Source organism: Mus pahari, chromosome 3 (genome assembly GCF_900095145.1).
Source record: "Mus pahari chromosome 3, PAHARI_EIJ_v1.1, whole genome shotgun sequence".
NCBI classification, from domain to species: Eukaryota; Metazoa; Chordata; class Mammalia; order Rodentia; family Muridae; genus Mus; species Mus pahari.
In genome coordinates, this window is record NC_034592.1 from 8,350,286 (window position 1) to 8,365,041 (window position 14,756).

Below are 14,756 nucleotides of genomic sequence, written 5' to 3' on the forward strand. Positions count from 1 at the left end.
TACTGGTGTGCTGCATACTGGTGTGCTGGTGTAGTGGTGTGCTGGTGTACTGGTGTGCTGCATACTGGTGTGCTGGTGTAGTGGTGGTCTTGATTACTGCGGGAGGAACAATTACAAAAAAAGGACTTGGCTTCTTTAGGAATTTCATTAAATATTAAAATATCAAAGAAAATATTCTGAGATTAATTAATCATGACATTTAATTGTAAAAATATCACAATGCATTAGGACATAAGTATTAAATAATTTAAATTAACAGCACAAACTGCTTGAGACTTAGAGACCTCTGATTAAAAAAAAAAAAAAAAAAAAACCTTAGGCGGTTGGGGAGACAGCACAGTTGGCAAAGTGCTTGCTGGATGAATTTTCAGAACCCACATAAAAATTCCAGGCGTGGTGTCATGAACGTGTAATTCGGGGGGTGGGGGGGTGGGGGGGCAGTGGACACCTGTAACCAGATTCTGTTTAACCTAACAAGACTCCATTCCAATTGGGGTGGATGCTGCTCCTGAGGATGACGCCCACGGTTGTCCTCTGGCTGACACACACACATATGAGCATACACACAAAATAATGACCTTTTAGAAAATAAAGAATTTCAACTGAGTTATAAACAGGTGAATAAAGCTATGGGGAACCATTCTGCAATCCAATGACATGCATTTGACTTTAGGAAGAACCTCTTCAAACAGAGATAAAACTGGATATCACAGCCAGACTCACTGCACACGCACAACTCAATACTGTAACCTCTCTTGACTTCAAATCTTTTTTTTTAATGGTATTTAAATTTTTCTAGTTGTGTCCATGCAAGTAAGACTACCTTTATAGTAATAAGGTAATATTGCCTTTGTGGTCCTACCAATACTCTTTCTATAAATATGTATTTACCTTTAGGGTGAAAAATGCTATCATTCTGTAAATTACAGGCAAATGGATTTAAAAATAACATCTTACTGTTAAAACAAATGAAGAAACATAAGCCAGTGATTTTATTCAATAAGGCTGCTCAGCAAAATACAATAATATGAATGTCAGTAAGACTTGTTTTAGAAAACCAAGTGTGCATTTATTTCTATATTTAAACAAATTATATATCTATCACTTGAAATCAAAGTGGAAAACTCATATTTTAAATCTATAATGAGTGCTTTCAAACCCCATAGGATTTTACACTGTGAACATTACAATGAATATTACAACTTGCAAACCCACTCAACAATCAGTGGGCTAATATTTGGCAATACCATATACAACTTGCAGTTTTGGGGGAAATTCTGTGTTAACCTTGTCCTAGGAGCACAGAACTGTATAAAACCTACCTGTGCTATAGGGTATCAGCCCATATTAATCAGGATTCAAGAATCTTACCTGTTCTGAATGAGAGCAATTACTTGGGAATAGGTCTTTCCTATGACACTTTCTCCATTGACTTTTATAATTCTGTCACCTTCAAAGAAGAGGGGGTGGGGAAAAACAACATATTAGGAACTCCCAAAAGACCTCCCTCTGAGTAACTGTGGAGAAATCCCCACACTGCTCCCTCCTCTTTACTGTTTCCATGGTGCTGGGATCAAACTAGTTGCTGCCTGAGCTCCACCCCCAGACCAAGTAAGCCCTTATTTTTAAAATATGCCTGCATATTTTTAAAGTACCTGTTACAAAAATACATCTTCCTTTTACTACATCCAATTGCTCATAAAGTATAGCAATGTTCTAAGCATTCTGAGAGCAATGACCTTCCACTGAAGTGATAATGCCCCAGGTGAGTGCTACGTCCATCAACTAGAAAGATCCACAGAACTACCAACCACTCCTCCACGGCCTTGTCATTCAGCTGCAGAAAACTACCCACCAGGCTTCAAGCACCGACTGTACACTTCATCAGTATCAGCTGATTTTTATCCACTGATTTTTTTTTTTTTTAACAATGTTCTTCCACTCTATGTATCTGGTTAATTGGTGAGTATACTATAAAACTTAAATATGGACGTCTGTATAGGTTTTTTAAACTTTATATCTGTTAATTTACTTTTCATTTTAATGGAGGAAAATACTGGATTACTCAGAAAACCTGAGAGGAACAGAAAAGCCACAAAAGCACAAAGGACAGAGAAATGAAAACCAGAAATAAGTCCTTCTGTGCTTATCATATCAGTTCCAACTTATTTTCTCAAACTGTGACACTTGGAATGTGAAAGGTGGTGCATTCTAATAGAATTTCACACACACTGTACCTACTAATGATAGTAAAGTAAGGGTTACTCTAAGTCCGATGATAAAGATAATTATACTGAATTTTGGTAAATCTTTTTAGTGGTACTACTTACTTATCTATAGTGGAAAATACACTTTACTCAAAGTGGACTAAAGGAAGTTTTGTCAATTCCTATTTTAAATTGTTTTTGCATAAAAATGAGAAAAATATTTTGAAGTATTTGCTAATCTTAAGTTAATTTTATTAAAATCACAAATCAAATTAACAGGATTTTGTATCAAACATGTATTAAATCTGCCTCAGTAGAGCACCCCAGTGATGCCTGGAAATGAAGGGACTTGCAAGTTCACAGGAAACCTTAGCCATTCTATGTGCTGCCTGCCTGACTAGCCACTTCCAGACTTAGGGATTCAAAAATAAAATCTCCATTTTACTAAAGAAATATCTTTATCAGTTTGTTATTTTGTAATCCTTTTGTCAATGTTCAACTTTAACAAGTAGGTGTTTTTGTTTTTTGTTGTTGTTTTTACAGAGAGACTGCAAGTCTGTGTGTTAACTGAAAGTGCCACACTTTTTTTATCAAGTTACACTGTTAAGTCTGTTCAGCTACATCCACTGAGTTTCCAGAAAGACAGATTGTATCTCAGAAACAGTTACAATAGATGTAACTGATGTACAAGAGACAGCGGAAAGCACATGGGAGAGAAAAGGAAACAATACAGAAATGAGAATAAGGTGAAGACCCCACACCTGTACATAAGCCAGCCTCGAAGGCCGGCCCTCCTTCCTTCACTTGTTTAACAAATATGGTATCCATCGGCTCCAATCGGTTCCTTTGCTTTCCTAGGAAAGAAAAAAAAAGCCCAAGGCATAGCTTTACTTTATTTATACTATCTTATTAAAACCCCCACACATAAAATGACATTTAATTAAAATGAGAGCAGAGATTTTTCATAAAGTAGTAAACACATCCCAAATCTGGATGCTAACAGGAAACTTTGGGATGTTTATTGGCTAAGCATTTGCTTGCTTCTTCCATAACAAAATGGCAACCGCACTGACTGACTCCGTTCACTGAGCATAGTCTGTATTTTAATGACTATACTATATGATAGACATACCTTATAGTTCCCAATTCCCACAGCTAATACATACAATGAGCACTAGAGTATAAGAAGGTTGAAGTCTTGAAGGGATTAGCTTAACAAACACTAAAGCGTACACAGCAACACCAGACTACTGCTTCCTAATACTGAATTGCGCTACATACTGAAGTAATTCTTTCTTCTAAAAGCTGATGGGAAGAAAGACATAAATAAATAACAAGACAGTCTGGCTAAAGAGGAATAGGAAAAGCCGTGGTGACAGGGGGAATGCAATCAACCTGGGTACAGTCAGTATTGCACAAGCTGTGGTCCACAGACCCACCTGTATACTCACAGTGCTTATGAAAAAATGAGTGTTCTAGAGTCAAAACAGAAGCCTATCTTGTTAACAAGTTTCCTGTGTGATCCTAATAGAATCTCATAGAATCTAATAACAGGTTCCATGAAATGGATGTCAAGGAAAGATTCAGAGAAGAGAAAGCGGGTCAGCTGAGTAATAAACACCATGCAAAAATAAAACAAACAAACCCCTCCCCCTCCCCCCCCACACACACTGCTCAAGGTCCAGACCAGCAGCATCAGCATCACCTGGGGCTGTGTTAGAAATTTGGACTATAGACTAGCTCCAGACTCTGAGGCTAAACTGAACACTCTTTCTTTTACCTGGCAATTGTATCTCCCCGTGATTTTATGGAATTTCCTTAGGCGTGCACGCCAGTTTGCTCATCTGCAATGGGCTAATGATAGTAATCCTACCTACCTGACAAAGCTGCTATGGGATTAACATAAAGGTATTTAATACATATGTTCATTTTATTGTAAATGATATTTACACAGGTCAAGGTGGGCCACATTAGAAGTCATCAAACTTGTATCCCTGCAGAAAAATCAGAAAATACTGGCTGGGAAAATATCCATTAAACTTAACTGTCATATTAGAAGAAAGCTGGAGAGCACAGTCCAAAGAGAATAGAGGTGAAGGGGAAGAGGGCACAGAGGTCCAAGAGTGCCCCAATGGTGCTGCTGTGAACTTGATTCCCATCTCCAAAGAGACTGGTGGCTTAGACTGAAGTATGCATCTTCATAGAGAGACGACTTAAATCTATAACAAACTTCTTTGAAGAACGCTAAAGGTAAAATCGCCTGCAACATTTAGAGTACCTGAAATTTTAAGTATAAAGTACACAGAGCCAACAGAGCATAACAACCTTTGACCTATGCCAGGTATCAAACAGACCCTGAAAAGAGCTATAGAACAAAATATCACTACAGCCAGAACAAAGTAAATGTGGCAATGGACAGACTAAAAACCCTGTCTTGTTACTTACATACAAATATGTGTGTATTTGTACGCTTATGTGTGCATTGCTCCAGAAACACAGTAAACAAAAGAGAAAAAAAAATACCCTAAAATAGTTTTTCATAGAAACAGGAATTGACCATCCCAGTCAAGAGATATCCCACTGAACAAGAGAAGAACACTACAAGCCACACATCTTAAAAAAAAAAAAAAAAAGTTGATAATCCTACTATTAAGAAACTATAAAAACTCAGTAGCAAAAAAGATCAACCCAATTAAAAATGGGCAACAGATATAAATAGACACTTCTCAGTAGACATGCAGTGTCAACATAGTGAAAAAAAAAAAAATCCCACGTTACTAAATAGCAGAGAAATGTAAATGAAAACCACTGTGAGCTAGAACCTCATCCCAGGAACGGTGACAGGTAGCTGCCATGAGGAAGTGACAAAGTGACACTGCTGTCTTAGGGTTTCTCCTGCAGTGCAAAGTGGCACAGCTGTCTCCGTTTTTCCTGCAGCCAAGAGCCGACGGGGGGAGGGAGATTTCAGCTCACAGTTCTCAGGTCTGCTAAGAGGTCATACTCTTATCACTGAGCAAAGCCAGGGCAGGAACTCAAGGCAAGAGCCTGGCTCCAGGAACTGAAGCAGAGGCCATGGAGGAGAGCTGCTGAACCGCTTCCTCTGCTGCTTTCTTAAACCACTTGGGACCACCTGACCAGGGCTGGTACCATCCACAGTGGCTTAAGATCTCCTACATCAATCATTAATCAAGAAAATGCCAGGCAGGATTTTTTTCAATTAACAATCTTTCTTCCAACAGGATATAATTGACCTGAAGGGAAAATGAGGGGCTGGTGGGGGGACGATGTTAATTAAGGAAAGTAGGTATGAGATGAATGAAAAGGGAGGAAGAGGGTAAAATAACAGTAAGAATATCAGAAAACATCATAGGAAATCATACTATTATCTACCTAAATTATACACATATAGCTTAAATGAAATTATCCCATCTGGGCTGATAATGCTCTCCTCAAGAGCCACAAACTATTTAACAAACTGTCTCTTGAATTGTTTGTCAAGGTTGTCCAAAACGAGTCCCAAAACATTATAGGCTATTGCCGCTGCCCCTGGTTGCCTCCAAGAGGTGGAAAATAAGACCCTATTGCTAAGACACTGTGCATTTCAGACACAGGCCCTGAAGATCTAAGATGGACTTAACCTGAATGTCTCCTGAGGACTAGCACCCCTGATTCCAAAAGGTGTCACATAGGTCTCCAAATGGGTGGAGCAAGCAACAGTCCTCCCTGGCTATGCACACCTGTGAACCAGAACAACCAGTACAGCACGCTAACCCTTAGAGTGTAATAGCGGCATTGCATACTTGGCAGTAGCCAACAGCTCTCTGTCTGGACGTAAGGCCAACTCAACAGGTCAGATCATGCCTGATACTAGAAATCTAGCTAGTAAAGTCATGGGGCTTGGAGAAGAAGCTATAACCGCCACTTTACTAAGTCGGCATAACCCTTAACTACATTTTAAATATTTTTCCCTTATACCCAGAAAAAAGGTAGTCCTCGCCCTTCACCAAGAAAACTTCTTTGCAACAGGTGGAGATCATTACGGAAAAGTACAGCTGATGGGGCTCAGTTCCAAAGTAAAACAACTCCTACATAGAAGGTTCAGGGATCACTGCCCAAGAAAGGCAGAAAGACTGTAAGAGTCAGAGAACAGGATGTTTGCCATGACATCGTGTCTCCTAGAATGTCAGAAAAGCTGCACCCATGAAGTCTAACTAATATGAATGCCTAACCATGAGCTGAACAAGGACAATACCAACAGACATACTCACAGGGAGTCAGGGAGGGTGACGACTTGTGAGTCCTCAGTTATAGACAAAGAATTACAGGCAACTAAGGAATACTGAGAGTGGGTGAGCCAGTTTCCCTCAGGGAAGAGATGCCCAACTGACTGTCCAGTGCCAAATGGTCAGGCATGAAAACATACATATACAAATATCACATAACAGGTCGAGCAGACTGCATGTAGAAATATACACATTTTCATCATTCTCATTCTCTCTCTCTCTCTCTCTCTCTCTCACACACACACACACCCACACACACACCCACACACACACATACATGCCCACGCATACACAAAACCTCAAAACCATAATTTCTACTGCCAAAGAAAAAGAAGCTATGAATCTGAGAAGGAAGGGATATGGGTATATATGAGAGGTTGAAGAAAAGAAAGATATAATCTCAAAACACAAATTAAAAAAATAAAGAACTTTAGAATTAACTTGCAGGCAAAAGCGAAATGCTACACTGGGTCTCTACAGTATGGAGTACTCTGCACAATAGAGTTTTACATAGAAGCTGAGCACAAACCAATCTTTTTACCCTCTCTACTTAACACTAAGAACTGACACAGCTCCAAAAGCCATGAGACAAATTCAGAAAGGTCTCACACGTGAAAATCACAAGACAGCCCCAGGTTAAGTTTATAAATAAGATACCCGTGGATGCGCTTGCTCCTATATATTCAAATCCTGCGAGTTTACAGTGGATCTACTCATTTACAAATTAAAATTCTCTTAGTTTATAGTCAATCTTCTTAGCTCTATACTTAATATACTTATATACTTATCTATATACTCAAATCCCGTAAGTTTACAGTGGACCTGTTCACTTATACATTAAAATTCTGTGAGTTTATAGAAAATATGCTGCACAGAAATCTCAAGTGCACAGAATGGATGTAAGGGCTGCTCAGTAAGTAACTGCTATCCACTTCAAAACATCACCCTGGAAAATGCTAACAGGAAACAGCCTGAAGCTGTTTGGCCTTCTCAGTTCAAGGACAGGGTAGGCAACCAAAGAGCCAGCGTACCTCCACTAGGTGTCAGACATGACTCAGTTTCAGAGCTATAGCTAGGCAGAAACACTGTAGGAGCCTGTTATCCAATAGATACTGCCCCCTAGTTTTCTCTGAATGAACAGTCCGCAACTGCCGTTCAGAGCACTTGAAGTTCAGTAATGTTAGTCTTTCCCCTTGTTTCAGGAGCTTCATAAATGGTGTATATGTCTAAGAGTCAGAGCCCTGTTGTTCCTGCTTTTCAAGGTTGTGATTTCTCTGACAACCCAGACAAATGTATTAATCATAAGCAACAACTTCCCATCTCTGGATTTACACACTGTTCAACCCTGGACTAGTAAGCTTGTCAAGGCTCGCCTTCGTGTGCTCGCCCCTTCAAGACTACCAGCCTCCTTCAGAAACCTTCCTAAGATCGCTACATACCCACATTTCAACAAAACTTAGCAGCAGCTTCAACACCTTTCTCCAAGGCCTTTCGAAGTATGCAATTTGCCCATCTAACTACAGAGAGTGCCAGCTCTGCCCTCAGTTCAGCTAAATGACGCAGTGGCAGTGAACTGCTCTCTAAGTTCAAGCAAGCTCCTGACAAGGCTCAGGAAAGGCTCTTGCTGTGTTTCTGTTCGCTCACGGAGGCACTTCCAACACTGGATCTGCCCTGTGCCCCTGCATTTCTGCTGTTCTAACTTCTGTTTGTTTTGTTTTGTTTTGTTTTGTTATAATGCCCAGTTTTCATTTTGAAGTTTGTTTTCCTCCTGTGTCCTGTCTCAAGTAAGGATTTAGTTCTCACAGCCTGCTTTAGCCCACAGCTAGCTAGCACTTCTCATGCGCACACTCTAAGCTATGGCCCTGAAGTCAGTCCTCCCCTCCCTTCCATACAGCTGACTAGTGCTGATGTGCCTCTGTCTACTGCACACTCTTCACCAGGGCTGTCTGCACTCATCGATCCTCAGTTGCTTGTGTCGTAGGGTTTTCTGGATGAACAAGCATCCCCTCCAGAGGCATACAAGCTCACCCAAGCCGCTGCTGTCCCTGGACGGGTGCTGATGCTGGAATGTTTCCACTCACGAGTACCTGCTCTCCTCATCCCTCAGTAAACTCTGCTGAGCTCTGTAACTTCAATAATTTGCTACACGTCAGAAATTATCTTTTTTTTGGACACTGTTCTAATGCATCCTCTACTACAAAAAAAGTTTTTCATTGATACCTTAAAATTACCACCTCTTAATTAACAAAGCACAAACTCTGGCAGCCCCTTCTCTGATTCTGGTCGTTATTAGATCTCTCTTCCCTGGCCCAGCCTTACCCTGTGTTTCCATGTTCGCTAGATGGTTTCATTGCCAGGACCTACTCTAGCATATCCTTCCCTGGCAGGAAAATGGTTTCTTTTTCCTGTGACAACCGTACAAACTTTTATTTCTATGCTTAAAACATCATTTTATATTTCCATCTTTCCGTGTTTTATGTGTAAATTTGTGGGTCTATATGTTTTCTAATAAACGTACAGAAGAAACTATTTTGAATTTGAAAAAAAATTCTTGCTCTACAGCCCTGTTTCACCTGAGAGTGGGAAAATGGTGATGAGGTTAGTGTGAGATGACGCTGTGGACACCACCACACAGTGAGAAGGAAAGGGGGCACAGAAGGCACATTTTCATTAACCGGCCAGCTGAGGAAGTGCACTGCATCACATGACATTTTTCAACACTCGGAAAGACGTGAGGCTAGAGGCCGCTGCATCACTTCCTTCCACGCAATCAGCTTAGTGTGTCTGGCTCATGGTACAGACTGTACAGATGTTTGGAACAAAAAAAAATATATTTCTTGGTGCTGGTGAGATGGCACAGTGGGTAAGAACACCCAACTGCTCTTCCAAAGGTCCGGAGTTCAAATCCCAGCAACCACATGGTGGCTCACAACCATCTGTAACAAGATCTGACACCCTCTCCTGGAGTGTCTGAAGACAGCTACAGTGTACTTACCTATAATAAATAAATAAAACTTTAATATATATATATATATATATATATATATATATATTTCTTAATTCTAAAGTGTTCTCACACTTACTTAGCTTTGAATATTTCTGCTCAGTTTTTATGCCAAAGATGAGACGTTATCTGCTAAACGTTCAAAGCAGGGGGCTGTAATTCCTACAAAGAACACTGATTAAGTTAGGAGTCACATACTTTCTATGTAGGCTATGGAAAGCAATGAGGAACAAGATCAGGGCTCTCCAGTAGGATGGTATCTGTGACCCAGGTTGTAAGCTATGCAGCAGCGAGGAAAAGCCAGCTTAAAACCACCTAATTAGAGTGCTGTCCCGGCAACCCTGCCAAGGGAAAGCCAGAGAAGAGAGCCGTGCTTTGGAAACTGCCCAAACCCTAGTGTGAATCTCTCTCTAGTTCTTTTACAGTTGCTTATCTCTGTCAAAGACACTGGCTGTGGGGAGTGAGAAGGAAGACATAGAACCGTCACTTAGGAACAGACCACGGTGGCCATGACGACAGGTGTCAGCATCCTCCCTTTACCTAACAAGCACTGTGAATACAAGCTCCAACTATGTACCCGGTACCTACTTAATGGAAAACGCAGTCATAGAACGCATTTCCTGTCCCTCATCATCTTTTCTCTGGGAAGAATTCATAGAAATCGTTTCAAAAACATATTGCTAGGTAAACGGGGTGGGTCTGTAGTCAGCTCTTGACTTGGGAGACTGAGACGGGAGAGCCACTTGAGCCCAGGAGTCCAAGAGCAAGAGCGGCCAAGCCAACAGAAAGAAATCCTGCTTCTACAAAAACAGAGGGAGGGAGGTGGGAAAGGAGAAAGCACAGAGGGAGCAAGGAGGGAAAGTCCATACTCAACAACTAGGTATTTTACTTTGCATAATCGAATAACTAGTTTTTGCTTCTTGTTTCCTTATTTCCCAGTATCAAACTTGTGCTAGTGCCTCAGTTTCTCAGACAGGTCAATCAAGAGGCAGGAATTCTCACCTAACTTACCACAGACAGGAACAATCAACAGGCTGCTGTTGGGAGCAGGGATTTCCACAGTGTTATTAATGAACATATCTTCAATCTTTTACTAGCTATGAAACCTTCAAAACAACCCTTCAAAAACTGAAATTGCCTACCGCTCATCAGATTCTTTATTTCAAACAGAAATATGAAAAATCTAGTCATTTTTTAAGAAATGAAAATACTGAATTGCAGCCCTCCGGGGGATACACAGACTGTGGTAAAGTTTGAGGAGCAAAGGCTCTCCACAGTCTCAAGAAGCTCCACCACCCAACACCGGAGCCCTCAGCTACATGAGCACTGAAGGTACCGAGAAAACCTGACAGCGTGCACGTGCGTGTGCCTGTGCTTACCTTCAACAAAGGTATAACCAACTTATGATGTCTTACTAGTAACAGCAGAAGCCAAGTAAGAAGAGAGCTGTATCTCCAAGATTAGTAGAGAACGTACAAAGCAAGAATGGGGGCAAAACAAAGGCATTTCATTAAATCAACACTGAATCCAACACAGCACGACAGTCACACACAGGCAGGAGAGAGAGAAGTGCCATTTCCAAAGTAACTACTAAAAGAATGAATATATATTACTTAACCTTCCAGATAGAAATCATGAAGAGAAATGGCTTTCTTAACCTCAAACAAACAAACAAACTAACTAACTTTTAAGAATCTCTGAATCAACAGACTCTTAGAACAAAGATTAAACAAAGGGTGGGAGAGATGGCTTGATGGTTTAAGAGCACTGGCTATTCTCTTAGAGGATAGAGGTTCAATTCCCAGCACCTAAAAAGCAGCTCACAGCCATCTATGTGTAACTCTAGCTCTCGGGCAGTGCCTTTCAGCCTGTGTATCTGGACCCCTTTGAATGTCTCAAGACCCTTTTACAGGGGCCGCACATCAGATATCCTGAACGTCAGATATTTATATTACAGTTCGTAACAGTAGCAAGATTACAGTTATGAAGTGGTAACAATAAATAATTTTATGGATGGGGTCACCATAGCATGAGAAACTGTAGTAACGGGTCACAGCATCAGGAATGCTGAGGACCACTGTTCTAATGCCCTATTTGGGCCACTGAGGGTACCAGGACTGAAAGTGACTAACAGACATATATGCAGGCAAAACACTCATACACATAATACAAATAAAAATAAATTTAAAAAAGAATAAACAACAAAAGAAATCAAATCTTTCATTAGCTGTAAGCAAAAGTTTCTAAACACGTAAAGTAAAAGCTGGCTTCATAGTCAACTCCGACTCACAGGAAAGCTAGACAAGGGAAAGAGCCTACCAGTCTCCGAAGGCTAGGGAGAGAAGCAAGGTGCTCCGGGCTGGCCAACAGGGCAGCTGGCGAGCATCCCAGAGGCGCTGTGCCAGACATCCCTCTGAGAAGCTTCTGCAGGGAGCAGCTGGCCAGCCGTCAGCCCACTGCCCTGTCCCCGCTAAGCAGGCGTGTTCCCACTGCTGTCCGAAGCAGTGTCCATCAGAAGACCGCCCCCTTACCCCTCCACGGCTTTATGGCCCAGCTGAGTCTTCCTTGGGTCCAGACTCAAGGGTGAGACTTTCACTGACAAATCTTTCCTTCACGTTTCCCCTCAGGAGCAGATCGTATCACTGCCCCTTCCCATTCCTCCCCAGTTCTTATCCACTGCGATCATTCTCTGCTAACTCTCGGCATGAGTCACCCATCCCCTTGCTTAGCTGCTGCCACTCCGCATCTGCGGAGACAATACACAGTCACTGAGCTGAGAAGTAAAAATCTTCAAATAGAAGATTGAACCAAGCAGTTAATGAGCACAACAATGCAAACAAGCTTGGTTTGGTCACAAAGTTGGTTACATTTAAAAATCCAATCAATATATATTCACTATATCAAAAGATGAACAAGAAAAACCTAAGGGTATTCCAATAGATGCAGACCAATTAATCTGAGACACACACTACAAGATTCAACATGGCAAGGATATTTTTGTTTTGTTTTAGGGTTTCTGTCTCTGTGTGTGCCTGGGTGTCCTGGAACTCACTCTGTGACCCATAAAGGAACATAAGCATGGCAAAATGGCTGTGGCAGGCCTGGTCCTTCTCCCCAATTCCCTTTTCCTTACTAAAAATCACTAGATTACATTCCTGAAGCTAGCCCCCAAGGTCTATTCCGTTATTCAGCCACTTTCTCTTCCTGAGGCTGACTACCAAGGTCCAGCTAACAAAGTACTGAAGTTCAGCAATCAAAAGCCCCCTTTGGCTCCCCTAGTTAACATGCCCAATTAAACACCTCATCCTAACACAGGATTTCCCCTCTTACCTTTGTAAACAGCCATTTTGCTATGTGCCACACTTGTCTCCTCTCTATCCCGAGGCAGCCCTTTGTCATCTGGACAAATCTCTCTCCCCTTCGCCCTCCTTTCCTGCTTTCTCTCTTATCCCCTGTGCTCAGTTCCTATAGAGCCAATAAATCTCCTTTGTGCTGAGAAAGCAGCACTGGAGATCCTGAATAGATCCTGATCTCTTACAGTCGAGGCTGGCCTTGAATTCAGACACGCCTGTCTCTGTCTCAGCCTCCTCAAGGCAAGTATTTTTCAAATTTTAAATTCTGTAACGCATACACAAGAAAATTTCTAACAACTAAACACCCAATTCTAAAGCTTTTATGATACTGCATAATGAACAAAAATTGTCAGGATTTTTGTTCCTTTTCTTTTTGTGGGTTTAATCTGAAGCCTCATGCATACAGATTCGTAACAAAGCACTGTTAGATCTCAGTCCAAGCAAATGAAGAATGCACTACAGATAGAATCATTTGTCAAGGCACGGCAAACAGAAGCAGTGTTGGCTCAATGAAAATAAAATGAACAATGGGCTGGGCATGGTGTTGCCCTTTAATCCCAGCACTCGGGAGGCAGAGGCAGACTGAACTCTGGAGTTCGAGGCCAGCCCAGTCTACATAGTAGATTGCAGGGCTACACAGAGAAATCCTGTCTGAAAAAGCAAACAATACAAACGACCAGTGGAACAGAACAACACATATGATGAGCGCCTGTAAGGAACCAGCAGTCAATATTTAGGGCTCTGTAAGTACCTACAGTATTTGGTATTATTTTTCTCTTTTTAAACAAACCTGTAAAAATATAAAATTATTCTTGGTTTGGAAAGTATTACATAGCTTCCATGGGCCAACTCCAGGACAGAGCATAGTTATGAACCAACCTAAGACAGACACCATAAGTGAGCTGGTTTCTACTGCACAGTAACTGGAAAGGCACAGACTTTACACTAAGACCCATGAAAATAAAAATAAATATCACAAGAAAAAACTCGTCTTGGTCTCAAATCGCAGGCCCAAATAAAGATGGGCAAACTGTAGCTTTGGCTGTGACTGATAAACCAAAAAAAGCATCTTAGCATACACAGTGCAGCACCTTCATGGACAAAGAACACAGCAAAATGCAAAGTATTAAAAACAAAGTCACTCACTCAGACTGCAGTAAAATAAGAACCTTAAGAGTTAGTAAGGATTTGAAAAGGAAGGTCAATGGGCACCTACTATACTTCTGTAGCCACCAAATTCCCCATCTGGAATACTCAAATGCCTACAAGTATACTATTAAAATGGATGCATAATCAACTTTGTCTTATGGAAAATATAAAATAAAACTATAACCCAAACCACTGCCCATGCCAACTACAGTAACCAAACCCTGAAAACAGGTTAGCACGAACCAGAGCGACCCTGCAGAGCAACCGGATGCTTGTGCGGCTAGTGTGTAAGCTGTTCCGTGTGTGTGTGTGTGTGTGTGTGTGTGTGTGTGTGTGTGTGTGTGTGGACTCAGCAGTGCCACTCCTGCATAAGCATGCCTCTGGATTCAAAGCAGGTAAAAGAAGGTCCATAGCTGTATTGTCCCAAACAGTCCAACACTACTGTCTATAAACAGTGGAGTGAACTAATCACACATGTTCTTCAAGTCATCTATTGAAATTAACTGTAATTTACAACTAAGATAAAATACTTGAAGTGCAAGTTCAATTAGCTTAACAAATATAAATTCCTAGATAACCATCAACATAACCTGAATATAGTGTTCCCTCAGGCTTAGGACACTGTTCCATCGAGAGGACTTGCTAAATGCAAAACCGTGGTTTCCACAAGCAGCACTAAAACAGCCTCTGTTTTCCTGACAGTCAATTCAAACTGTCTTCCCACAAGCCTGCATTAGTAAATCAGATGGTATGTATACTT

The 14,756-nt window shown here is 41.2% G+C and overlaps 1 protein-coding gene across 10 annotated transcripts in view; it reads right to left on the reverse strand.

The window, feature by feature from the left end:
* Arhgap21 (Rho GTPase activating protein 21) overlaps positions 1-14,756 on the reverse strand; it is a 119,329-nt gene that overhangs the window by 41,337 nt on the left and 63,236 nt on the right. For all 10 annotated transcript variants that reach the window (XM_029536911.1, XM_021192013.2, XM_021192012.2 and 7 more), the window contains 2 exons: positions 2,969-3,061; positions 1,372-1,450 (listed from right to left, as the gene is read on the reverse strand). In XM_029536911.1, coding sequence (XP_029392771.1) covers positions 1,372-1,450; positions 2,969-3,061 — 172 coding nt within the window. The remainder of the gene's footprint in view (positions 1-1,371; positions 1,451-2,968; positions 3,062-14,756) is intronic.